Source organism: Lolium rigidum, chromosome 5 (assembly GCF_022539505.1).
Source record: "Lolium rigidum isolate FL_2022 chromosome 5, APGP_CSIRO_Lrig_0.1, whole genome shotgun sequence".
In the NCBI taxonomy this organism is placed as follows: Eukaryota; Viridiplantae; Streptophyta; class Magnoliopsida; order Poales; family Poaceae; genus Lolium; species Lolium rigidum.
In genome coordinates this window covers 26405105-26432690 of record NC_061512.1, presented here as the reverse complement: position 1 = coordinate 26432690, position 27586 = coordinate 26405105, and the positions used below count along the sequence as shown (strand labels likewise).

Genomic DNA, 27586 nt, shown 5'->3' with positions numbered 1-27586 from the left:
TTTACCAGGGCAAAATAATTAAACCCACCCAAAAGCTTATTGAGGCAATGAGGGATGCTCAAGAGGGGAGGATCAAGTTCAACGGAGAGAACGACGCCCGACAAAAGCCCTCGGGAATCCCGAACACGGAGGACGTGTACGAGGCATGGGGCACATTCCGTGGAAAGTAGGGTTCCCCGTAACGATGACCCGTACGGTTACGAAGCCGTAAGAGAAAGATGGATCGGGAAGCAGATGTTGTGGCGCGGTTGGCATCGGAAATAGATGTGATGAAGAAAACCGTGAGTGTACTAGTAGCCGAAAGAGATGCAGCTCGGGCGCAGCATGAAGATCATCCATTGGATCTCGGAAGCCAGCAGCGGAGAAGCAGCGTGGCTTCCACGGAGGCCCCACCGGCTGGTGCACCGACGATCGAAATTACCGCACCGGAGCCTCCGGTGGTCGAAATTACCGCACCGGAGCCTCCTCGCTACCCCGTGGACGATATAAAGGAGATGAAAGAATGTCATCCGTATTATCCTATCGGGAACATGTCCATGAAGGTAGCCATCGGCAGTGGCTTTACCACCTGGAGCAGTCCACCACAACAACCCCATTCAAGATGGCTATGCTCGTGTCACGGTGGAGGACATAGTCCAAGGGTTTGAGGACCTCGGACATTGACATTGCTACACCCGAAGGGGCGAGAAGACTTGGAGATGTCAAGCGCCAGCTCATTCTATGGCAAAAGAAGTTTATCAAGTTTCCGTGCGAGGCGCCAACAAGTCCACCCCCCTACGGTGGTGGTGGTGGCGGTGGCGGTGGTGGTGGTGGTGCTTCACCTACACCTCCTTCACGTCAGCCGACGCCGCTCCCCAATTCACCTCCGGCGGGTAAGCAGCCGCCGCCCCCTAGTCCGCCCCGGGCGGGTAAGCAGCACGCGCCTCGTGGCACCCCGGGATCAGGGTTAGACAAATACCGCATCTTCGTCCGACATAAGCCTAACCTTGAGCTCGAGAGACTACAAGTGAGAGAATCGGTAACACAACAGTTGACTCTACGACTCAAAAGATTATATTACAACTCTTAACGGAGTAAGATCCAAATTATTACACGCAGAGGTCACCGACCCAACATTCAACAAGCAACGGAAGCAAATTATGTTATTCTAAATAACAAGATAGCAAAGGGCTTAAGAAGCCATAACATAAAGCGACGTCCCAGCCCATAAGTCGCAGTGCTGCCGCTCGGGAACTCCAAACTAACCGTCGATATTAACGTAGAAACCACCTTCGGCTGCGCGAGACTTCATCCGAAACAAAAGCATGCAAAGCTGAGTACAGGGACTCAGCAAGACTTAGTACAACCTTTTAGCAAAGCGGGTATGCGGGCTTTCTCGGTAGATCTTCTTTTGCATAAAGCCGCTTTTCCTTTGTAAGATAAGAGAGAAGAGAAGCTCGACTACTCGTAACCTTTGAAAGGGGATAAGAGAGCGACATCTCTATCTCTATTGATCATCATATTGTATCCACCAATCTTCATCATCTCGAACCACTATCCTCGGATCACCCCTCAACACCCGAAGAAGGTGTCCGTAAGCACACATTGGTTGCCAAGTTTTACAATTAGGTTCATGTTCTCTATGATCTCCACGTCCGTTCCCAAGTCGTCCATAACCGTGGACACGGCTTTTCGAAAAGATTCATAACCCTGCAGGGTGCACAACTTTACCCACACGCGCCAACCGACTCTTAATGCCAATATATATTAGCTCTCTTCCTTGGAGAGCCGGCAGAGGGTGGTCGACCACGACCTTTACCTTGTTGTCGCCGAGACCATGACTCACGCGCTAAGGATTATTCCGCCGTAACGGGTCAAGTCCCGAAGTCGGTCCTTAACGATGTGAGCCGAGGTGGGTTTCCCCGCAGGCTGCAACCCCCAGCCACCACGACCACGCTTACCCGCTCGTTATGTACCTTTAACCCCCAAGCAAAATGCAATGCATATGACCAGGTAACGCGCAAACTATGTGACTCATGGAATCTACTAGGCAAGTTAGTGAGTCGAGAGGGTACCATAATAGGGCCTCGTGTGGTTGTACGCTCGGTCTTGGTTCAAGAGGCGAGAACTCGGTTCCTAGGGTCGGCAGAAACGAAACAACCCACCACATCCCAATGTGGCCTCTCGTCTGAGCCTTTAATCATGTTTAACATCATCATCTCTATACTTACCACGTCAACCTGTCATGCTAGATTCATATCATTGTACGGCTCCAGTCCGAAGACTGGAGTAGCAGCGTAACAAACTAAGCATGGCTAAGCATAAGAGATAAAGGCTCTCGCGACGCACACATGCCAAACCTAGTTATGCTAGGAGCAGTGGATCAGGGTATCGAGGCTACAAAGGTCGGACATGCAATAGATAGGGTAACTCTATCTACCGATAAAAGACAGATTGAATCGTATGCGATATGTAGGAACCACGAGATAAAAGCATTTCGAAAACATAGATGAACCAGGTTAGGGCTTGCCTTGTCCCTCAGCGGATGAGTACTGTTCTTCGGTGGCGTTGACGTCGGACTCCGGCTCAGATCCTATTCGCGAAGAACCAAACACCGGAAAGGGGAAATAAACAATCACGACATGGCATAATGCAATGCGCATACAAGATGAATGATATGTCATGTTAATAGAATTGAGTAACCCTAGGAGCATCGTCAATTTAATGGGGTTCCGGCACCGGACCCCGACATATGAGAGGGTTCTTTTAGGGTTTCACTACATTTGCAAGTTCAAAGGTTGTAATGATGTATGAGATGCTCATAAACATGTAGGATTTCAAATTCTGAACAATTTGATATATAAATTCATCATTTTCTGAATTAATATGAATTATTAAACAATTACTGGGATTAAACAGAAAATAGAAAAAGGAAATATGACCTCACGCCGACGTCGCATGACGTCGCGCGGCCATGAGCTCCCTGGGAGCTCCGGTCGAACTCCAATCGGGCGATTGAGCCCGCAATCGAGCGCGGGGGCAGGGGCAAAAGGGGCAGGGCGACTCGGGGAACCATTTGGTGGGGGCGCCGCCCACCAATGGTCGCCGGAGACGGCCGGCGGCGAGCTCGCGCGGCGGCAGACGCGGGCACACGGTGTGGGGCCGGTGGAGGAAGCAATCGGGGAGGGGAGGAGCACCAGGACGCTCAGGAGCTCACCGCGAAGCTCCTCGTGTCGACGGCGAGGCGAGGGGAGGCTCGGAGCTCCGGCGAGCGGCGGAGGCCGGCGGGTCGGGCTCCCGTCGATTGGGCCGATTGGGAGCTCCCCGGCGGTAGCTGCGAGGTGGAGGAGGTAGACGGCGTCGAGGCGGACCTCCTGGCGGTGGCGGCTGGGATCGGGGGAGCTCGGAACGGTGGCGAGGTGCGTCGGTCGGAGGTAGGGCTAGGGTTTGCTCGGGCCTGCGCGCACAGAGAGAGGAGAGGAGGGCTCCAGGGGGAAGTGAGGTCGGGAGGGAGAGGAGGCAGGACGGGGCGTCCTCATCCCCTCGCCGGGCGAAGCGAGGAGGTGGCCGGTGAGCCACCGTGCGCTGCCAGTGCAGCCGCCTCGCTCGTCGAAGAAGACAGGGCAATTTTTCCCATAACCCCCTGGGTTTTGGGAAATTCCCTGGAAATTAAAACAGGGCAGGGTTTGGGTGTTATTTGGGGTATTTTGAGCCAAATCTTATGGGGCTTTTAGCATCAAAATTTTGTTAGAGCAAGATACAACATTTGGAACAATGTTTCAAAGCATTTGAGTGCAAGATTTTCTCAAATTTTAAATGCAAATGCATGCATGCACATGACAACTTAGCAACATTACTTGATTAACAAAGTTGGTCTGTTACAACTCTACCCCCCTTACAAGAATCTCGTCCCCGAGATTCCTAAGTTTTAGAAAAGAAGGCAGGGTACTCAGATCGGAGACGATCCTCTCGTTCCCAGGTTGCTTCTGACTCAGAGTGATGAGACCATTGAACTTTCAGAAATTTGATGGTTTAACACCGAGTTTTACGCTCAGCTTCATCAAGGATACGGATAGGATACTCTCGATAGGTCAGATCCTCTTGGAGATCAAGTGTTTCGTGATCAACACCCCGGATGGGATCTTTGAAGCATCGTTTGAGTTGGGAGACATGGAAGACGTCATGAACTTCAGGAAAAGTTGGAGGGAGTTCCAACTTGTCAGCAAGTGCACCTCGTTTAGCAAGAACGCGGAAAGGACCAACATAGCGAGGAGCTAGTTTGCCTTTTATACCGAAACGATGGACACCTCTTAAAGGAGTGACTCGAAGATAAGCTTGCTCGCCAACTTCATAGCGAACTTCTTGATGATGACAATCGTAATTGCTCTTTTGACGAGACTGAGCAGCTTTCAAACGTTCTCGGATAATGCCAACTTGATCTTCTGCTTCCTTGATCATGTCCGGTCCAAAGAACTGTCTTTCACCGGTTTCTGCCCAATTCAGAGGGGTTCGACATTTCCGTCCATAAAGAGCTTCAAAAGGAGCCATGCCCAGGCTAGATTGGAAACTGTTGTTATAGGAGAATTCAGCAAATGGAAGGCACTTTTCCCAATTCTTGCCGAAGGATATAACACAGGCCCTGAGCATGTCTTCAAGGATTTGATTCACCCTCTCGGTTTGACCACCAGTTTGAGGATGATAAGCTGTGCTAAAGGAAAGATTTGTTCCCATGGAGTTTTGAAGACTTTCCCGAATTTCGAGGTAAACAAGCTTCCACGATCGGAGATGATCTTCTTCGAACACCATGAAGAGAGACTATCCGGGATATATAGAGATCTGCTAGTTGACTAGCACGAATACTTTCCCGAACAGGAAGAAAATGAGCAACCTTGGATAGACGATCCACCACTACCCATATGGAATCATTTCCCTTTGGAGTTTTGGGAAGTCCGGTAATGAAATCCATGCCAATTTCATCCCATTTCCATTCAGGAGTTGATATAGGTTGAAGAGTACCAGCTGGTCTTTGATGCTCAGCTTTCACACGACGGCAAACGTCGCATTCAGCTACGAAGCGAGCAATTTCTCTTTTCATCCGGGTCCACCTGAACCTTTGGCGAAGATCCTGATACATCTTTGTACTTCCAGGATGAATAGAAAGAGGAGACTCATGAGCTTCTCGGAGGATAAGCTCTCTCAGGTTCTTTTTCTTCGGCACCACCAAGCGGTTACCAAAGTAGACAACACCTTGATCGTTGACGGAGAGACATTTAGCATCTCCGCTAGCAATGTTCTCTTTGATCTTAGTGATACCCAAATCACGCTTCTGAGCGGCTTTGATCTGGTCTTCAAGAGAGGGTTTTACCTCTAAGTTAGCAAGGAATCCCTGAGGAACAACTTCAAGATTGAGTCTTGCAAATTCCTCATGGAGGGCAGGTTGACATTGCTTGAGCATCAGATTGTTGCAATATGACTTCCGACTTAGGGCGTCGGCAACGACGTTGGCCTTGCCGGGCTGATAGTTAAGACCCAAATCATAGTCCTTGATGAGTTCCAACCATCTTGTCCGCCCGAGATTCAGATCCGGTTGGGTAAAGAGATACTTCAGGCTTTGATGATCCGAGTATAACTCGCAACGATTACCGTAAAGGTAAGGTCGCCATTGCTTAAGAGCATGGACCACAGACTGCAAGCTCTAGATCATGAGTTGGATAATTGAGCTCATGTGGCTTCAATTGTCGAGAGGCATAAGCCACTACATGGCCATCTTGCATCAACACACATCCGAGCCCTTGAAGAGAGGCATCACAGAAGATGACAAAGTCTTTGCTTGTGTCTGGAAGGACAAGTACCGGAGCGGTAGTCAGCTTTACTTTCAGTGTCTGAAAACTTTCTTCAGCCTTTTCTCGACCACTCAAACTTCTTATCTTTCTTCGAAGATCAGTCATTGGTTTGGCAATCTTGGAGAAATTCTCGATGTATCGACGGTAATAACCCGCCAATCCAAGAAAACTCCGAATCTCTTTGGCTGACTTAGGAGTCTTCCAGCCAAGAACGGATTGAACTTTATCCGGAATGACCGCAACACCTTTTGCAGAGACCATATGGCCAAGAAAGATGAGCTCTTGTAGCCAGAACTCACATTTAGAAAACTTGGCATAGAGACGATGTTCACGAAGCTTTGTCGGCACCAAACGCAAGTGTTCGGTGTGTTCTTCTTCGGTTTTGGAGTAGACCAGAATATCATCAATGTAGATAATGACGAATTTGTCAAGATACTCCATAAACACCGAGTTCATGAGCCGCATAAAAGTGGCTGGAGCATTTGTGAGGCCAAAGGACATGACGGTGTACTCGTAAAGACCATAACGAGTCATGAACGCCGTTTTTGGAATGTCCTCCGTTCGGATTTTGATTTGATGGTAGCCTGATCTCAAATCCATCTTGGAAAAGACTCGTGGCACCACTCAATTGATCAAAAAGATCATTGATTCGAGGTAGAGGATACTTGTTCTTGATGGTTACTGCGTTGAGCGGCCGGTAATCAACAACCAGACGCGGAACATTGGTATCCCTCTTCTTGACAAAGAGTGCGGGACATCCCCAAGAAGAAGTACTAGGTTGTATATATCTTTTCCCTTCTAACTCTTCCAACTGCTTCTTCAGTTCAACCAACTCTTCTCGAGGCATATGATAAGGACGTCGAGAAACAGGAGCAATTCCAGGAACCAGCTCGATGACAAACTCCACGCTTCGATCAGGTGGCATGCCAGGTAATTCTTCCGGAAAGACATCAGGGAAGTCACAAACCACCGGAACATCAGAAATTTCAAGCGGAGGTAAGACATCAAGGGCATACAACTCAGCATCGGGAATATGTACTGCTGATGGAGATGTTGCTGCCGAAGACCAATACGAATGGAGCTTCCGGAAAGATCGGTCGAGTAAGAGACCCGGCTGCACAATCAATGACAGCTCGATATTTAGCTAACCAATCCATGCCCAAAATGATATCAATGTCGGTTGACTTGAGGGCAATGAGGGGAATCGGAAAAGAAGATATCCAATCTCGATTTTATTCCCATGACTAACCATAGCGGTATACCAACTAGAACCAGGGGAATGAACCATAAGAGGGGTAGGCATATCTTTAAAAGGAATCCCATGCAACTGAGCAAACTCTTGGGATATGAATGAATGCGATGCTCCAGAATCAAACAGAACTGTAGCTATAATGGAGTTGATTCGAAGCGTACCCATTATGACGCTTGGATCTGCTTCAGCTTCTTCAGCAGTAACATGGGTCAGACGACCATGACCAGCAACTGGAGGCTTAGTAAACTTCTTTGGTGGTGGAGCACCACGAACAGAAGTATTGTGGGGGCACTCTTTCATGTAGTGACCAGGTTGACCACAAGTGAAGCACGCACCACTCGCTCGGAGTACCCATAGCGGGACGATAGTTGGTTCCGCCGGCATTGTTTGGAGCTTGTGGGCGAGGAGCATAACCAGAAGGCTTTGGTGCATTAGGAGCACGAGGCACAGCACTGTATGGAATGAAAACACGACGGCGCTGATTGCCTGATCCAGAAGACTGAGAAGTATCTCGAGGACGCTTGCGAGTTTCCTCATACTCCACTTTTCCTCTTTCTGCCTTCATAGCCTTGTTGACAAGATCTTGGCAGGTTGGGAAGTCCAGGAGATGAAGATCTCGACGAAGATCAGGATCCAGTCCCTTGCGGAACAAGGCTTGCTTCTTGGCATCAGTGGAAGTTTCTTCGAGAGCATAGCGTGCAAGACGATAGAAATTACCTTGGTAGTCACAGATAGAACCACTGCCCTGCGTCAGCTTCAGAAACTCTTCTCTTTTCTCATCCATCAGACCCTCTGGGATATGATATGCACGGAAAGCAGCTTTGAACTCTGGCCAAGTTACGACATGACCAGCAGGCTGCATCAACAGGAAATTTTCCCACCATGAACCAGCAGCTCCTTCAAGATGGTAGGTGGCAAAGTTCACCCAATCTGCTTGAGCAGCGTGGGCAACCTCAAGCTTGCGCTCGATGGTACGGAGCCAGTAGTCAGCATCAAGTGGCTCAGTGGAATAACTGAACACTGGTGGGGTGAGGCGGATGAAGCTTCGGATCCCCACTTGTTCCTCATGACGCTGAGCTGTGTTACGCTCAATCCTTTCAAGGAGCCTAATGTTGTCTGGCGCGATTGGCTTCATACATGGCCATAAGTTGGACCATAGAAGGAGGAGGAGGAAGGTCAGGATTCTCCTCGTGGCCATCTCCACGACCATTGCCACGGCCATGACCACGACCACGGCCAGCACCACTTCTAGTACCGCCTGACATCCCGAGGAGAAGACAAAAACCATGAGACACGGATTCACCGGAAGGATTCAACGTAAGGATAGCATATATCGAATGCAATGAGCATGCTGAGAAGACATGTGATATGAAGATATATCATCGTATCGATCATAGTAGTTAAACAAGCATACAAAATGTACACACTACTAACCGACTCACAAACCATGAAGATGGAATGCAAAGATGACATACCATCACCATGTCACATAAAGGCAAACAATTGGATGCTAAGCACCCGAAACAAGAGTAAAGGAACAATGCTTCAGATTAACTTAGGCATTCTGGAAACTCTGAGACAAGCAACCAGATACGGAGTACTGGAGAAAAATAACCCAAACCCGTGTATCCTAGAGATTTGAATTGAGAGGAAAGAAGTGAAATCTTTTTCCAATCAAAACCAGGTAAGATGACTCAGCATTAGAGTGACACCAGGTAAGGAGTAAAAAGAATCCTATTCAGAGTTTTGCAAGTAAACTTTAGCTTTCAAATAGTTTTCGCAACCACTAGACTCAACATCGACCAGTTACCAAGGGTTTCCTACAGTCAGTCCTGCTCTGATACCAAAACCTGTGGCACCCCCGGGATCAGGGTTAGACAAATACCAGATCTTCGTCCGACATAAGCCTAACCTTGAGCTCGAGAGACTACAGTGAGAGAATCGGTAACACAACAGTGACTCTACGACTCAAAAGATTATATTACAACTCTTAACAGAGTAAGATCCAAATTATTACACGCAGAGGTCACTCGACCCAACATTCAACAAGCAACGGAAGCAAATTATGTTATTCTAAATAACAAGATAGCAAAGGGCTTAAGAAGCCATAACATAAAGCGACGTCCCAGCCCATAAGTCGCAGGCTGCTGCCTGGGAACTCCAAACTAACCGTCGATATTAACGTAGAAACCACCTTCGGCTGCAGAGACTTCATCTGAAACAAAAGCATGCAAAGCTGAGTACAGGGACTCAGCAAGACTTAGTACAACCTTTTAGCAAAGCGGGTATGCGGGCTTTCTGGTAGATCTTCTTTTGCATAAAGCCAGTTTTCCTTTGTAAGATAAGAGAGAAGAGAAGCTCGACTACTCAGAACCTTTGAAAGGGGATAAGAGAGCGACATCTCTATCTCTATTGATCATCATATTGTATCCACCAATCTTCATCATCTCGAACCACTATCCTCGGATCACCCCTCAACACCCGAAGAAGGTGTCCGTAAGCACACATTGGTTGCCAAGTTTTACGATTAGGTTCATGTTCTCTATGATCTCCACGTCCGTTCCCAAGTCGTCCATAACCGTGGACACGGCTTTTCGAAAAGATTCATAACCCTGCAGGGGTGCACAACTTTACCCACACGCGCCAACCGACTCTTAATGCCAATATATATTAGCTCTCTTCCTTGGAGAGCCGGCAGAGGGTGGTCGACCACGACCTTTACCTTGCTCGTCGCCGAGACCATGAGTCACGCGCTAAGGATTATTCCGCCGTAACGGGTCAAGTCCCGAAGTCGGTCCTTAACGATGTGAGCCGAGGTGGGTTTCCCCGCAGGCCGCAACCCCCAGCCACCACGACCACGCTTACTCCGCCCGTTATGTACCTTTAACCCCCAAGCAAAATGCAATGCATATGACCAGGTAACGCGCAAACTATGTGACTCATGGAATCTACTAGGCAAGTTAGTGAGTCGAGAGGGTACCATAATAGGGCCTCGTGTGGTTGTACGCTCGGTCTTGGTTCAAGAGGCGAGAACTCGGTTCCTAGGGTCGGCGTAAACGAAACAACCCACCACATCCCAATGTGGCCTCTCGTCCGAGCCTTTAATCATGTTTAACATCATCATCTCTATACTTACCACGTCAACCCGTCATGCTAGATTCATATCATTGTACGGCTCCAGTCCGAAGACTCGGAGTAGCAGCAGTAACAAACTAAGCATGGCTAAGCATAAGAGATAAAGGCTCTCGCGACGCACACATGCCAAACCTAGTTATGCTAGGAGCAAGTGGATCGTGGTATCGAGGCTACAAAGGTCTGGACATGCAATAGATAGGGTAACTCTATCTACCGATAAAAGACAGCTTGAATCGTATGCGATATGTAGGAACCACGGATAAAAGCATTTCGAAAATATAGATGAACCAGGTTAGGGCTTGCCTTGTCCCTCGGCCGGATGAGTACCGTTCTTCTGAGTGGCGTTGACGTCGGACTCCGGCTCAGATCCTATTCGCGAAGAACCAAACACCGGAAAGGGGAAATAAACAATCACGACATGGCATAATGCAATGCGCATACAAGATGAATGATATGTCATGTTAATAGAATTGAGTAACCCTAGGTGCATCGTCAATTTAATGGGGTTCCAGCACCGGACCTCGACATATGAGAGGGTTCTTTTAGGGTTTCACTACATTTGCAAGTTCAAAGGTTGTAATGATGTATGAGATGCTCATAAACATGTAGGATTTCAAATTCTGAACAATTTGATATATAAATTCATCATTTTCTGAATTAATATGAATTATTAAACAATTACTGGGATTAAACAGAAAATAGAAAAAGGAAATATGACCTCACGCTGACGTCAGCATGACGTCAGCGCGGCCATGAGCTCCCTGGGAGCTCCGGTTGAACTCCAATCGGGCGATTGAGCCCGCAATCGAGCGCGGGGGCAGGGGCAAAAGGGGCAGGGCGACTCGGGGAACCATTTGGTGGGGGCGCCGCCCACCAATGGTCGCCGGAGACGGCCGGCGGCGAGCTCGCGCGGCGGCAGACGCGGGCACACGGTGCGGGGCCGGTGGAGGAAGCAATCGGGGAGGGGAGGAGCACCAGGACGCTCAGGAGCTCACCGCGAAGCTCCTCGTGTCGACGGCGAGGCGAGGGGAGGCTCGGAGCTCCAGCCGAGCGGCGGAGGCCGGCGGGTCGGGCTCCCGTCGATTGGGCCGATTGGGAGCTCCCCGGCGGTAGCTGCGAGGTGGAGGAGGTAGACGGCGTCGAGGCGGACCTCCCGGCGGTGGCGGCTGGGATCGGGGGAGCTCGGAACGGCGGCGAGGTGCGTCGGCCGGAGGTAGGGCTAGGGTTTGCTCGGCCTCGCGCGCACGCAGAGAGGAGAGGAGGGCTCCGTGGGGAAGTGAGGTCGGGGGGGAGAGGAGGCAGGACGGGGCGTCCTCATCCCCTCGCCAGGCGAAGCAGGAGGTGGCCGGCGAGCCACCAGGCGCTGCCAGGCAGCTGCCTGCCTGTCGAAGAAGACAGGGCAATTTTTCCCATAACCCCCTGGGTTTTGGGAAATTCCCTGGAAATTAAAATAGGGCAGGGTTTGGGTGTTATTTGGGGTATTTTGAGCCAAATCTTATGGGGCTTTTAGCATCAAAATTTTGTTAGAGCAAGATACAACATTTGGAACAATGTTTCAAAGCATTTGAGTGCAAGATTTTCTCAAATTTTAAATGCAAATGCATGCATGCACATGACAACTTAGCAACATTACTTGATTAACAAAGTTGGTCTGTTACACCGCCCCCCAATCCACCTCCAGCGAAGAAGCAGAAGCAGCAGTCCTGGATTATTAACCCGGACCCTTATGTACCTAAGATAACAAAGGTACCGGAGCCATCACTGAAGCCTCTCCCCACGAGGCCTTGGGAACATAGTGCCGAGGAAGTCGAGGCGGCCGCGACTGCTGAATATGAGAAATGGAAGGTGGACTGCAAGAAGAAAAGAGAGCCCGAGCCCAAGCCAGTATTTTCTGATGAGCAAAAGAAGTGGGCTAAGTCATTTTTGAACACACCGTCCCAAGCCGCGAAGAATCTGCTCGACGACTATGCACGTGAACTTCGTAATCAGGCACGCATGTTCAAGGAGAAGAAAGAGGAGGCCGAGAAAGCGGAATTACAAAGTGCACAAAGCGGGAAACGAGTTGCCCAGCTCGGGGAACAAAGTAAACAATCGATTGCCCCGCTTATAGTGACAACCGCCGGTCCGGATGCCCCCGATATCATAGAAGCTGCGGCAGCACATGGATTGACTGTAACGAGTGCCAGAGAACAAGCGGCCAACTTAGGTATTACTCTTCGTGAACTGTTAGGCCTTGATAAGGCGCCAGTGAAGGAGGTAGTACTTACATATGTGAAGAATGAGCCTCTCGTCGAGCCTGCGCAGGAAGAGGATCTACCTCCACAAATGAAAGGTCTGCTGAAATGGTACAAGGGTTACATAGAAAATAAAAACGCCAAAGATTATATTTATGCGGAAGTTGGATATGAGCATCACTTCAAACATTACTCTGTACAAATTCATCTGAGTGAATTGTTCCAGCTTTTCAATCTGCGCGAGCTCGACAAATCTATCATCAGTTGCTACGTTCTGTAAGTGATTTATTTCTACCCCATCTCGTTCATATTGCATGCACTATGTGCAGATTGAAGATTAAGGAATGCAGAGTAAGGAACATCCATGATGTTGGGTTCATTGACCCACACATCGTTAATGGATATACGTTACAGCATCACCCCGCCGACGTGGAGGAAGACCTGTGGCGGTTTCTTGATAAGCAGGAACTCAAAAGTGATATTCTATTTCCTTACCATTTTGGGTGAGTGTTTATGTCTTGAGCACATTCTCTTTTGTTTACTCCATGCATGGTATGTGGCCGGCTAATCGATGAGTTATGCATGACGTATCGTGCATGTATCGTGTCCGCAGGTTCCACCGGATTCTGCTAGTAATTAAAGTTGACAAATCAGAATATCTCGTCCACGACTCTCTGAATATGGATAAGGCGCTTTGGGCCGACATGAGACAAATGATTCAAAAGTAATTGTTTTCATTCATTTGCGCTCTATATCGATCGGCCTATTTCGTTCATTTCCTAATTAAGCTTCAAGTAATTAACTAATAACTCTCTTGTTCATTTAATTTTCTTTGCCTCGTAGGGTTTGGAGACGGTTCTCAGATACAAAGGTCGGTGAATTCAAAAAAAGAGCTACATTTCATGCGGTCAAAGGCTAAGAATGGTGGCGATATTCAGCCACCGGGAACCAATCTGTGTGGATACTATGTCTGTGAGATGATCCGGAGATACACCTCTGAGCGCGTTCCGAGTGATCTCAATGCTCGGAGGAATAACCTCCGGATGATGCTTAGTCAGAAGCTCGCTTCCGACCACTTCAAGAGGAACTAGCTGGATGGTTCAGGAGGGAAGTCCTCGATCCTAAAGGAGAACACTATTGCGAGGACGTAGAACTATACATGCATTAAATTATGTATGGAAACTTGTTCAAACTTGTATATGGTCATCCGATGATATTGAATATATATTGTATATTCCTCTTGAATTCTTTTTGATTCTAATTTCAAATTTGTTTGAAATTGTACATTCATATGCATGTATATATGTAGTACCGTAGAATATGTGAAACTCCTTCAAAATTACAATAAAGCACAAAAGAAATAAAACAATACAAATTAAACAGAAAACAGGTTTAGGGGAGGTAGGTTTAGGGGGGGCCTAAAACCCTAAACCTGCGGCGGCCTTTAGTCGCGGTTGGCCAGAAGAACCGCGACTAAAGGTCCTCCGCCCCGACGGTCGCCTGGCGCCCACGTGGACGGGCCTTTAGTCGCGGTTCGTAAGCAACCGCGACTAAAGGGGACCTTTAGTCGCGCTTAATTGGTCGCGGTTGCGCAACCGCGACTAATGGCAGTTGCGAACCGCGACCAAAGGCCCTTTTTCCACCAGTGCATGGAGAGAAAGCCTGTGCTGGTGTGCGAGAGCACGTCGCGTGAACACAACGATTTTACCGGCAACGGTATCTACCAGTATCATATATAGCGTCCACTTCCTGCTTTGATATTGGTGAGCCTTTTAACATTTGTATAATATAAAACTAATAATTGAAACATAAGTGATTTTTTTATGAAACTAAAGTGATATATGAAAAACATTGTGATAAAAGCTGAAGCTGATGATGTCACTGCTGACGTCACTCCGGTTTGCTTCATAAAAGTATTCCTGTGTTTTAAATTTATTTCATAATTTTGTTAAAGAATTGGTCACGACATGGATGTCACCCCTCTAGATAAAGTTGTCTATAATAAAAGGATTTCGCACGTTGCCTTGCATGCTACTAAGAGTCTAGTTCCACCACGAAAACTTGTCGATCGCACATCGCTACCGTGGAGGAAACTAATTTTACGCGACCAACCCGGCAACGAAGAAATTCACTTATGAAAGGTGCACCAAATTGAGAACGTATTTGCTTCAATGTACTCATTTTTACAACGCAAAATTCGGAGTTTTAAATTCGTACTCAAATTGAGAAAGCTCTTAGAGGCGGGGTATTACCAGGACGGGGACGGCTGCCGTCGTTGATTTGGAAGGTAGAGAGCGGCAGCTTTTGAAGGTCATTGCGGACTGTACCCATGCCATGCACGACACGGCGTGAACCCTGGACGTGGTCAACGGCGATCAGGAGGACCATTTGCTTGTGTAGGAGTCGCTCGATTATCAGGAAGGCGGGGAGCAAGGACGCGCCGCCTTGCTCCAGCCGGCCGCCCCGCCACACTGCCATGGTTTCGACTTGCGATCTGTTGCATGCTCATGGCGTCCACGATCTAGTGGGAAATCGGTGCGGCCCGGATCACCACAAATAGGCGGCGGCTTGCAAGGCACGTTGCCGCAACCTCTTAGCCATTTTAAATCCCGGCCGACAACTAATTGGGACTAACGCGAGACCCAGTCGACGGCGAGCAAGCCCCCAGCGGCGGGACGCAAGCAATGCAAAAGCGAGGAGGAGAAAAAAAGAAATGAACATGTATCATGGCATTTTGTTGTACATGATTGTGGATTTGGGGGGACTAGGACACGGGGAGACGCCCCCTCTTCCTCCTGTGTCGCTCCCGCTTGGGGCGACACCGAAGGACCCCAAGCCCTAGACCTCCTAGCCCTCCCCTCTCCCTCCCTCCTCCTCGCCGCCGCCAGAGGTGGCCGCCCAAAAAACCGCGTGCCGCCACCAAGGAAGGTGGCGGCCGGGATCTCGCTGCTTAGCAGTCCTCGCGGAGAGCTCGGGCATCTGGGGCGACGACCTCACTTGGGGAGGGCAGCGGCGTTCCGGCGGCAGGAGACGCACGTTGATGCTGGTGGTTCCTCTTCTTGGCTGCAGGGGTGGCGAGGAGAGGGTGTGGTGAGGTCGTGGTGCGGTGGCTGCCTCGTCAGCCGGTCAGATCTGAAGACGGTGGCACGTGCCTGTGTTGTTCTGATCCCAATGCCTCCGGATCTTGTGGGTAGTCGCGGTGTGCGGGGCTGGGGCTTTGGCCCGGGGAAACCTTTGGCCGGCGGAGGCGGCCACGACGTCAAGGGCGCTTCGGGCGCACTCCTTGGAGGTGATGCTGAGGTCCAACCCTATACCCTTCCTCCCTCCTCCCAGATGAAAACCTAAATCCCTTGCATTGGGCGGTGACGTTCTGACGTCGTGTCCTCCTTGGAGGCGTCATCTTGGGACGGTGGGAGGCGAACGGTGGTTCGTGGGCACCTGGTGGTGGCGTTCTACCATGGTCGGCTGCGGCCTACAACGGTGGTTCTGGTGCCATTATCTTGGCCGTGTCTTCTTTTGGCGGCTTCGTCCTAAATCTTGCTTCTTGATGAGTGTTCGGTGCTGAGGATGACGATGTGCGTGGACAGCTCCTGTGCAGTTTTGGTCATGTTCGATGTTCTTCTCCCGTCAGCCCTTTTGGTCAGTTCTTCCTGCGTGCTCTAGGGTGAGTTGTTCTACCTTTCGATGGTTCAACGCCTTTCGATCCAAGGGGGGAAGGCAGGGGCCTTCTTCGGAGTTAGAGGCGGAGTTCACGTCCACTATGGTGTTGTCGAGATTTGACGAAGACAGGGCCTTTCTCAGGCGTGTCTACTCCACGACTTCTTCTTCAAGGCTATGAGGGTGAGGATGGATGAAGGCTTCGTCTCAGAGGTGTTTCTTGATGTATATTCTTGCTTTGTGTGTGCTGCACGGTTAGCTGAACTGTCAACATCTTGTATCTGTCATTCGTGAATTTATTAATTTAAAGCTGGGCTAAGGCATGATGTTTAGACTGGGACACGGGCCCATGCACGCACTGGGAACGAGAGACTTGAAGATTTTTGGCTAGGCTTTGGCTGGAGTGGAATGCCAATGTTATTTCGGGCAACACGGGGTAGCTCGGGTACCGTGTCTATAAACTTGAATTTGACAAATTGGATAGGAAGACTCCTAGAAGCACTCATTGATTGAGTGCAATGTGTCGAGGTGTGTATGAGCTATAACGGAAGAGGATATTAGTTCGCTCTTGTATGAACCAACTACAAGATAGTGGTTATTCTCTATGATCGAGACGATGAATGGGATGTATGGAACACACGGAGAAAGGTCGTCCATGAGGAAGTGTTCCAAAGTCCGATGGGTCGATATTGTTCGTGAAAAAGTTTTTGAGTGACCTGGCATCGCGCGTTGATAGCAGCCCGACTATGGCAACGAAGAAGCTGACATGAGCAACTCGAATTGGCTGGATTGCGTCCCCTTTTGGATGGGCGAAGATAAATGTCGACGCAACCATGGCTAAATCTAATGAAAGGAGCTATCGGCGCAATGTGCATATCGATAGAGGGAGTTTACTTGGGAGCCTTGGCTCTGGTGTTTGATGGCACCACAAACCCTAGTTGTCTCGAAGCTTTGGCTCGCAGGGAAGCGCTGGACTTAGCGGCCGACCTAAATCTGGGTTCGATCTAGGTGGCCTCAAGGTTTACGAGGACAAAACCTTAGGGGTGTTCGGCAATGTCCCAAGTGAGATCAGGGAGAGGTCGAAGCAAAGGGGTGGCACATTCTACTGCCATGAGCGAAGGGGGTCAAATGAACATGTTGGCTAGTTTTTCTTCTTCCTTGGCTACGGGGCGCCATGTTTGGCTCCTAGTACCACCTTGTGGTTTAAACATGTTTATAAACTTTGACTTTGTTATTTGAATAGTGGTGTGAGCTGCTAAAGAAAAACCCGAAATTTCCGAAATAAAATTTAGGTTTATATGTAACTGCTACCCCATTAAGTGCTATAGGATTTTTCGGGTTCAGGTTATACGGATTCAGTTTTTTTCCGTTTGGGCTTTGGGTTTTATGTCCAACATGCCTCTCGTCAAGACGTCATGTTCGTCGATGGAAGATAGCCCCGAAAGCTAGGGTTAGCGCCGCACCCCTCCCTCCGAGCTCTGCCCCGCCAGACCACCCGCCGGCAGCCTCTCTACAGACGAGCCCCCAGCCATCCGTCGGTCGCTGCCGTCCTCGTCTGCGCTGCCACAGACGGCTCCTTGGCTGCCTCCCGCTCGACGCTGCCGTTCTCGACCAACCGGCCGGCGCAGTAACTACCACCTCCCGGTCGACGTCTCCTCTCCTCGATCCTGTCTCTGCTGGCAACGACGACGCCGTCTGGGGTAAAAATTCTTTTTTTTTTGTGTGTGCTGCTGTGATATTGCCCCTGTTGCCGTATGCAGTAGTATGCCGCTGCCATGAATTGCTGCTGCTGCCGTGAATTATTGCTCTTTGCTGATGTAAATTGCTGCTGCTCGCTGTATGCTTCTCGCCGTTATCATGCTCATGTGATAGACTGGTATTTGCACGGACATATACTTCTATGTACGTAGAACCATGCATCTAAAATGCTTTTGGTGAACTGTGCTGTAATAGAGCATACAAGTGATTTCTGATATTGCTGTACTTGAGCTACACATCATGCAAGAGTTCGTGTGTCAAGGCTGTGCAAAAATTCTTCTACTTATTTAAATTAGCATTTCACAAATAATTGAGCAATTTAATTACATCAATATATCAAAAATCATGCATTATCAGTAGCAATAAAACATACCATTGACTTAGTACCAGCAAAATACGGTGGCCTCAGCATCCCAGGGGCATTTCAGAAATTTCTTCATCTCACAGCCAATCCACAGCCATATTGCCATACGACCAACCTTCATCAGTCATCACAGCCGATTCCCCAGTGCAGCAGCTTCCCCACAAGAGCAAACCCACAGCTGCTGCCCGAATCAACAGAGCCGGAGTATTTTTTTGTCGAATCAATTGATAGTATCTTCAGGAAAAACGGCATTACATAGTCGAACAAGTCTTTTGAAATGAAGTGAGCATTATATATAAATATACTAGCTAGTACCATCTTGCAATAATTTTCGAAGTGTTTTGTGAATCATATATTATTTCTGCCAAATGATGAAATGTCACACTTATAAGTTTTTTTTCGTAAGTCTAGAATTCCAGCATATCGGAGGGGCTGCCTTCCATGGAGGCTTCCCGTGTCCGCTCCTGGACGCTCCTGGTCCTCTGGCACCTATGGCTTGAGCGAAACGCCCGCGTCTTTTCAGCATCCCCCTCTCCGGTCCGCTCCTTGCTGGCTCGGATCACCGACGAGGCGGCTGCTTGGGACTTGGCGGGCGCGAAGATCTCCGTAGCTCGCGAGTAGTCCGCTTTCTCTTTCGTGGTGCTGGACCCTATCTCCACCTGGTTTGCTCGGCGCGGCGTCTGTGCCGCGGCCGAAGCCGTTGTAGTCCGGTTGTAACCTCTTCTTCTATTAATATATCGAGCAGCTCACCTGCTGAATTCTCAAAAAAAAAAGAATTCCAGCATATTGATTAGCAAAATTTCCCTACTAGATTTAAAATCAAAAAAGATTGTGAAATTGACTTGTAGTGGAATTCCTTGTTAAACTTTCTTATTTCAGCTAATGGAACTGCAATTCCTGCCTAATTCTGCACCTCATAAAGAGGATGCGCTCATGAAAACTGCCCCTCATGAAGAAGATGCCCTCACGAACAATGCCCCTCAGGAAGATAAGGTTACCGAAGAAATGGATCCATGGGATCCTCCCTTCCTCCACGTGCTCCTGGTCCTCCTGTTGCTGACCTGGCTGTCCACATGGATTTAATCAACGAGGTGCAGTAGCTAATCGCCTTTATATATGATATTGCTTTCCTGATCTGTTTCATCTCCATCATAGCTCCTGATGATGACAAACATTCTCTCTCAGTGGATGGCGCAGACACGGGCAATACTTGCTACCTCCAGAGCTACCAAAATAATTACCCCAGACCGTACTCCTCAGGTTCTTTGTGATTGACAACCCAGCAGAAATACTTTATTATCTTATTATTATTATTTGTTAATGGGATATTTAATTCCTTTCACCTTTTTCAATTGATAATTCATTAATCCAGTGGGTGAATGATGCGCTCTTTGATATATTGCCCCGTTTGACGCCCATCCTGGAGAAGGATAGCTACCGGCGCTTCCTCAGCTTATTCAGTCGAAATGGACAGGGCATGGGATGGGGCTATGTCATCACCCCAGAAACTCTTGACCACATTATCATGCAGAATGCGGTGCAATGTGCCAGAGTTGTCTTGAAGGGCCAGGCACCTGAGTTAGATGGGTTCCGGGCCAATCCCAACTACATGACCCAATATGGGTACTTCCCCCTCCACCGAGCTGCGGAAATGTTCTCCGTCGAGATGATAGAGTTGCTCTTACGCCATGGAGCTTCGGCGAATTTACGCACAGCCGGCCCTGTAGTCACTGAGGGTCTACTCCCTCTCCATGTTGCAGTTGAGAACACTTGCCTGCATAAGTATCTGGAGGACAGTCTACTTATTGACCAAAAGCACCAGGATTGCAATCTGGCAGATATAAACTATGTCTACAAGCTCATCCATCTTCTGTGTCTACCTGAACTGGTTTGTCTCACATCCATCCCTTAAAAAGTTACTCTTTTTGAAGTATAACGAGAATAAGCTGTCATATATATCTCATGTCACTTACATATCAATACCTAAGTACCCTAGGTCTTACTCCTCCACTTGCTGAAGATGGAAGAGTTCCCTCTCTGTTACATGTTACATGTGTCGATTTGTTGAGCATGTTGATAGTTTTTAATTAAGAGAGAACAATTTTATGTTTTCTGATGTCAAATGTGGAAAAACTAATTTTCTTATTCTAGGTGATGAGACAGTTGTTTATCAGTACTACTCGCGTACAATTGCTAAAGTCAATCAGGTTATGTTCTATGTGGTGTTTTTTGCAGAAGATCTTCATGGATACAATCAGACTTCTTGCAAAACACACAGATAATTTACTTGATCAGCTCTGTGATTACATAAAAGATGAAAAGCTTGCCCAGGCAGCTGTTTTGCTGCTGGCATCTCAAGAGCAGATCCGCATGGGAACTTCCCACAAAAGAAAGGTCAACAGTGAGCTGGATGGGTTTGCTATGATCGCTTGTCGTATTGGGTATGACATTGCTTCTCAATTTGAGGCATGTGAAAACATAATGGATCCGAACCAACTCAGGAGGATGAATGTCAACAGTGTGGCATTGTTGCTTGTTAAAGTAATTTCCCAAGCTGGTGAAGCTCTTGATTCATACATCCAGGCACACCCAGAGGTATCAAACTGTTAGCACTTGTAGTTGAACTTGCTCTGTTTTTTCTTATTTTAGTAAATATTCTACATCGGTTCATTAAGTATTTGCTTTTATGAAATTCCTGCGTTAATCTGACCAAATAAAAATTCTATAGGTTGTAATATTGATTGTGCGGAAAAAATAAATGTCTAATCTATCTAAGGCTGGTCATAGTGGTAAGTATTTTTGTGGGACCAATATACATGATACTAGCTATGATACCAGCACTATAACTAGCCTAATACTCACTATTGACTGTGTAGGATATAAGATTCGCTTGGCAGCCAGTATTTATCTTGCTGTATGGGGTTGATTTACCAGAATAAATTGCTCAAATGTCTGTTCTGTTGGGCGATAAGTTTAGGCTTCATCATAGAGTCACCAGATTATTAAGGTGCACTGAAAGGAACTCTATGCTTCTCTGAATTTTCAGTGAAGTTGAAGCCACCTTTAGATTAGTTGTAAGATGCTCAGGCCTTATCCACACCCTTCGTTGAGAAATCAGCTTCTCGAGCACGCCAGACAAAGGTGGAACTTACTACCCGCGCCTCAATGATTTATCTCCCAAGTCGCAACCAAACAATTAGTAAGGAGTATGAAGTTGAAACACTAAACAGAAGTTCGGATATATTAAGTAGAGTAACTGATTTTCCATAAAAACAATTCTAATTATTTATAGCACAGTGGGTTTCAAGTTTTCAAGATAATTTCATTTTACATGATTTCAGCTACCCCCTTGAGACCCCTAAATACGGTCATAGATTATTTTTTTTTTTGACGGTTGTGGTCATAGATTCAGAAGAACATCAAACGACCAATATGTCTTCAGGACTTCAATAGTTACCATTCCTGTTCTAACATGCTAGGATGAATCATAGCGTGAACATGTGAAACTGACTGTAATATTCAACTGCTGATTTGGTAAAATTATTAAGAGACATATGGTCAGTTCCAATTGTATACCTACATATTGTGAAGGATGAAAGCAGATCTGGTGAAACGAGATAAAATAATATATGTGGAATAACACCAGTAGTTCACAATGAAATGCAAAAGAAGCTATTGCCAAATATCACAACGACTTCACCAATGTCAGCATCACCTTTTTCTGAGAACAATTTTTAGTGTCATTACACCTTATGAACTTTATTGATGCTTGACACATATAACGACTACCACAACTGGAGAGTGGCTGATTGGTGATGTTCCGAGCAAGACTGCGAGTCTGCCCAAATCTCTGAGCTTGAAGAGGCTTGCTGGTCCCGGTACCTGGGCAACGCCCACCTCGGTCTTGGAGGCGGCCTGCATCTCCCCTCAAGCTGACGCCTGACGTGTAGTTTGGAAATGTCCTAAGTAGCCGGTGCATGCCATAAAAGGCTTTATCTTAGACAATCTATTTAGTTTGCTCTTACTTAGATCCTGGAGGGGTGCTTTTGGTGGTGAGCTGTAGGCTCAGTGCTTTTGTTTCGTTCTTTCTCCCTCGTGAGCAGAAAGATATTTTCTGTACTGTTGAACCAGGGTTTCATTTGTGAATGAAATGGAACCGGGGATGGGGTCTCTGTTGCTCTAAAAAAAATAGCTAAATTAATGATTGTATCGTAATCTTGAGATATGAAAGTGTTCTACTGAAATGGTTATGCGCAATAGTTATCTCTCTCACACAGAATTGAAATTGTCATGCAGGTGCCCTATGTCATGCAGGTACCCCACTCAGAAGTCCTTGAACGTGTTTCATTGATTCTGAAGGAACACGGTTTTTGTCGTACCGGAGGACGTATAGACATTGGAAACCTGTACTTCCTGACATACCTTTTCCATTTCTTCAGTTACCACAATTCGTGCAAAACACAAGCAGTGTGATGTTAGTCTAATTTTTACTTGTTCTTGAAGCTGCCCGTATAAAAATGTGTTGCCCAAGAAAGATCTTCCTTTGGTACTTGGTATGTGTTTCTGCTGATTGAAATATTTCCTTCAAACTTTTATACAATAAATCTTAATTATTTTGTGATGGAAAACAGGGGAGATGGTTGCATCCAAGTCAGCTACAGAAGTGAGTAATCATGCTGTGGAAAAAGAGGTAAAGATTCAAGTTTAGCATAATTCGATTACATGTGTTCCTTTCATAATTGTGTTGCATCATGCAATAAGTTGGGTGTGCAAAAGAATTTTGTATTGGATTGTTTTGATTATTTATAATTGCATTTTATAAGCTGAGTTGATCTGAAGTTCAAGAATTCTACAATTTGCAACAGAGTTCTGAATATGTCATACTGTGGTAACAGATTATTTTTTTAAGCAGTACAATAGTAAGCATGCACATGTTCCAATGAAAATGAAGACAGAACTGTGACAAATACTTGATTGCTTGATAGTTGATACTCCCTCTGATCCATAATAAGTGTCGCTGCTTTAGCACAACATGTCTATGTGAACATACAACCCTCTCCTGATTGAACTATGTCTTTTTGATAGTTAAAAGATACGTAAATATAACTTTTCATTGAACGATAATATACTCCCTCCGTCCCATGAAACTTGTCTCAATTTCTTCAAAATTTGGATGTATCTAGATGTCTATATACATCCAAATTTTGATAAAGTTAAGACAAGTTTTATGGGACAGAGGGAGTACTAATGTTTTACCTGTAATTTTGCGTCTGAACAATATAAAGCAAGGAATAGAAGTACTTTCTGAATCAGAAAATCATATTATGTACTTTCTTTGCAGCAAGCTTTGAGCCTCCTATAAAGTAAAATGGTTTATTTGCCATCCGTTAGCATTTCAACTATCACTTTTATCTCAAGTAAAAAACTATATCTGTCTAGAATTCTGAAGACTGGGGTATTTCACATCAGAATGTTACTGTGGCTTCACCGCTTAAGTGATATTGCATTTCCATAACAGTCCAGTAACATTCTGATCTCATGTGAGCTGAAGTATCTGATGTTTCAGGATTTCTAACATTCAGATCTTTATTAACCTATGAGCCAGGGCCCTAAAAAGAAAATCGCTAGAGGATGGGAGCTCAAATATGCAAGGAGGAGTTTCTTTCCATACTGGAGATCAGTGTTGGAACCCCAGTCTTCTGAGAAGATGTCTTTCATAAAACCAGCGCTCACTGTTGAACAGATCAATCATGATAGAGCTTTGAGTAAATCAATCGGCATAGGATCTACTTTTGGTCGACTGATGGGCAGAGTTCCGCAGCCAATAACTGCTAATCATCAAACCAGAAGGCTGTTTGGTACATGGGCATTAACACTCTTGAAAGTGTTAAAGAATGGATGAGTAGGAAGGTATGTAATGGCTTCCATATTTCTAGTTCTTGTTTCTTAAACGTCGCAATGAAAGGACAAAAATGAATTATGATACATCTAAGGACAAATGCGCTTGCAATAATGTTTCATTTAGTCAAGTTGGATGCTAGAGATGGTGTTGTAAGTTTTTTGTCTTCTTTGTCGTTTGCTCCTTCCAACCTATTATTTTGAGGAAAAGCAAATCCTCGGTTATATTTGATCATCTCATGGTCTCTTTTTTTGTGCTCAGGTTTTGCTGCTTAAGTTGCGGTATATAATCATTGTAAAATCGATGTGTTGTACTGTTCCTACTAAATCTTAAAAACCCGTAGGTTCCCAATTTTAAAAGAATTCCAGCCAAGATGACGGATCCAGCCGTAGGTGCCTCTACATGGGCTTCGGGTAACCAAATATGAACTGGTACCATAGGCACTTTGACGGCAAAAGAGGCGAAAAAAGCAATCCATAGAAGGATTTGGCGCCGCTCAATAAATTCAGTGGTTAATAAACTTTTTAAATCGGTGGTTCCTGTTTGGAGAACAATCAACAGAATAGCTAATAGCATAAAAAAGGATCCAAGTAAAGTATATAGGAAAAACTGATATGCTGCCTTGATCTTTATCTTAATTGTCTCATTTTCTTTGAAATAGCCAAAACGATTGCCATTCTTCTATACCCTGTGGTAACATGACAGTCGTATCACTGAGGTAAAATGGTAGCCGCCCATCTATGTTGAACTTAGATTTTAATACCTAGCGGAACAATAATTAGTACCTGTGTTCGAAACTTCTTTTTAGTTCCAGTGTCTGAAGGTGATTCGTAGATAGTTTTGAGTTGAGCTCAAGAAAAATAGAAGAACGTTGGTGCGTATTGTTAAAAAATAACCATAGTTTTCCACGATTTTGTTCATATGTTGAGATTGAGTTAGGTTTTCATTATTCTGCATTTCTTACCTAAGGCTTGTGATCTGTCATTCATGGATCACATGACACATGGGATCTAAAACGCTATCGTTTTATAAGCGAGTGCCTACAAAAGCTTAGGCGAGAACACATGAGAATATTCTTATGTATTCACCATCTGTCATTGGATTGATAGGATGGTTAATGACAAGCAAAATTCTTTACATTCGAGCAACATATATTATATTTAGTTTTGTGCATTCATAATATATAGCTGAGCAAGAAAGGCTAATTTTCAACCATGCATTTATAAGAAGGTTTGCATATTGCATCATGTTGGTGTTTTTTTTTGCACTAGATATGCCCCCACTAGATAGATATGCAACAACAACAACAATAACAACCAAGCCTTACAGTTCCAAACAAGTTGGGGTAGGCACTAGATAGATATGCCACAGAAAATAAATTATTAGTTGATGCTTCATCTTTAGTTCGTTGACTCAGGGTCAATTTGTATCTTTTCTTTTCCTGAGAACACTATGAGTTGCGAGTGCTGCAAGCTAGGTATACCTTTAGCGAGCAGCTGATCACTGAGAGATTTGTCAGTTGTTTTCTCAACAAATACTGTCCTGCAGATCTGCGGTTTTCATTCGAACGCGTGGGCGCCATGGCGCTACATTTCCTTGCTGATCAGATGCGTTCTAATATCTCCTAGAATAGCATGCTAAGAGACAATGCATTGCCAAAGCATTATGCGAGACAAATTTTGGATTTATTCAGTAGAAAACCGTAAGTAGTTTTAGTCTTCTATTTTAAAACACAGTTTGTTAATACTTGTTGTGAAAGGATCCGTTTGATAATACTTGTTGTTTAAGCTATAGCTTAATAAATCGTCTCCATGTTAGAAAAAATAAAGGGATGTCAGACCCCATGACCCGTGCACCGTGCTTGGTTGTTAAGCAACCGACCTCTCTATCTTAAACTCAAAAGGAAATAATTATTTTCTAATAAAATGGTCACTTGACTTATAAATTAGCATGCAATCTTTATAAACCTAATCCTATCAGAAATTAAATTGGGACTCTTTTATTAGTGCACCTTCTTGATACGTATTCCAAAAAGGTGGGCCCCATCCAATTGCCATCAAGCTTAAATATCTCGACGGTTAAAAAACCTTGTGGCGCGTATGCAACTTTCTCTGGTGGCCAGCCAAACGAGAAGTAATATCCAAGCTGATCTCTTCTCGTGTCTTTGACGCCTGCATGCATACTACAACTCCAGGAATATTGGTAAATGCATGCAACCTCTTGACGTCCAACATACTTTGGCTGAAATAGATCGCTAACATATATATGTATATGCAGGTGTTGCTGTATCAGCTTGGTGAGGCGTCTGCTTGCAACTTTACAATCAACGGCTATTAATGTAAATCATGGGGAATTATTTAGCACATGAGATCTATTCAAAATGGTCCATATTTATGAAGACCGTCACCAAGCCCGCTACCAAAATGGAAGCTCACTTTGCAAAAATGCAAGATGCAACTCAGAAAGACATACAGAGACCTTGGTATTTTGCAAGCAAGGTTTGCAATTGTTCGAGGGTCAGCAAAAATTTGGGATAAGAACACTCTTCATAATATCATCACTGCCTACGTGATAATGCATAGCATGATCATCAAGGATGAGAGGGAAATGGACCTCCTCTTTGAATTTGACAATGTTGGCAAGCGTGCTAAACCTACTGGAAATCCTAATTGGATCAAAGCATTCCTTGAGACATACAAGCAGATTTAGAACAGTGACAAGCATTTGTAGCTGCGAGATGATCTTGTGAAGCATTATTGGCAATTTACTGGCTGCTAGTCTTTTTTCCTCATTTCATTCTCAGTTTGTGTGAAACTAATTTTTTTTTCTCAAATTAGATCATTCACTTATTTATTTAATTATTTGATTTGAATAATTATTATAATTTGGGACGATGTTGTTTGTACTGTGTGATGTTGGAACAACAATAAATATGATTTATATTGATATATATTGAGGTTTCATTTCATGTATAGTCTAAAATGTTTTGTCGTTTATCGTGATTCGGCATGATATTTACGGCATCCGCGAAGCCTAAAAAAATATATTCCAATTTACTGTACTGCAACACGGGATTTGTTCTGCAGCGAGATTTTGAGCCGCAGAAAACCCCGATGCAATTAACCACATCCACGTAATGCGGTTCGATTGGATGGGTGCTAGAGATGCTCTAAGCACCATCACCGGCGAGCTCCCGCACAACCATAACCCTAAGTTCCCTCACCCACCCCTACCCTAACTTCCATGCCTCACTTACGCCTGCGACGCCGAGGCCAGCCACGTCTTCCCCATCTCTGGCGAGTTGGACGACCTTAGTTCTTCTTCTCCACCGGTCAATAGCATGCCTAATAGGCCAAGGCCCATCCAGCTTCCACCGTTGGCGTCGACACACTAACCAACGCTTAAGGCGTCAAATATGATTTTCCACCTTGTTGTGCCAATGCCTTGACCTTCTTCCTTGCTCAG

The 27586-nt window shown here is 46.0% G+C and overlaps 1 protein-coding gene across 2 annotated transcripts; it reads left to right on the top strand.

Moving 5' to 3' along the window:
• Window positions 1-19260: 19260 nt before the first annotated feature.
• Window positions 19261-26206, top strand: LOC124651336. Of its 2 annotated transcripts, XM_047190429.1 has the most exons (9): window positions 19261-19313; window positions 19408-19482; window positions 19595-20110; window positions 20458-20817; window positions 22519-22628; window positions 22726-22775; window positions 22854-22912; window positions 23828-24132; window positions 26128-26206. In XM_047190429.1, exons 1-8 carry the CDS (start codon window positions 19296-19298, stop codon window positions 24122-24124), a joined length of 1485 nt encoding a protein of 494 aa, XP_047046385.1. In that variant the 5' UTR covers window positions 19261-19295; the 3' UTR covers window positions 24125-24132; window positions 26128-26206. The 2 variants fall into 2 exon arrangements, with proteins under 2 accessions (XP_047046385.1, XP_047046384.1); XM_047190428.1 differs by lacking the exon at window positions 26128-26206 and having other exon boundaries at window positions 23828-24208.
• Window positions 26207-27586: the final 1380 nt, after the last annotated feature.

Bases quoted from the DNA above. Each gene is read 5' to 3' on its own strand.
- LOC124651336 (XM_047190429.1), top strand. The intron at 19,483-19,594 runs GTTCTTTGTGAT...TCATTAATCCAG, and splicing joins CCCCAGACCGTACTCCTCAG to TGGGTGAATGATGCGCTCTT. The intron at 20,111-20,457 runs GTTTGTCTCACA...TGTTTTTTGCAG, and splicing joins TTCTGTGTCTACCTGAACTG to AAGATCTTCATGGATACAAT.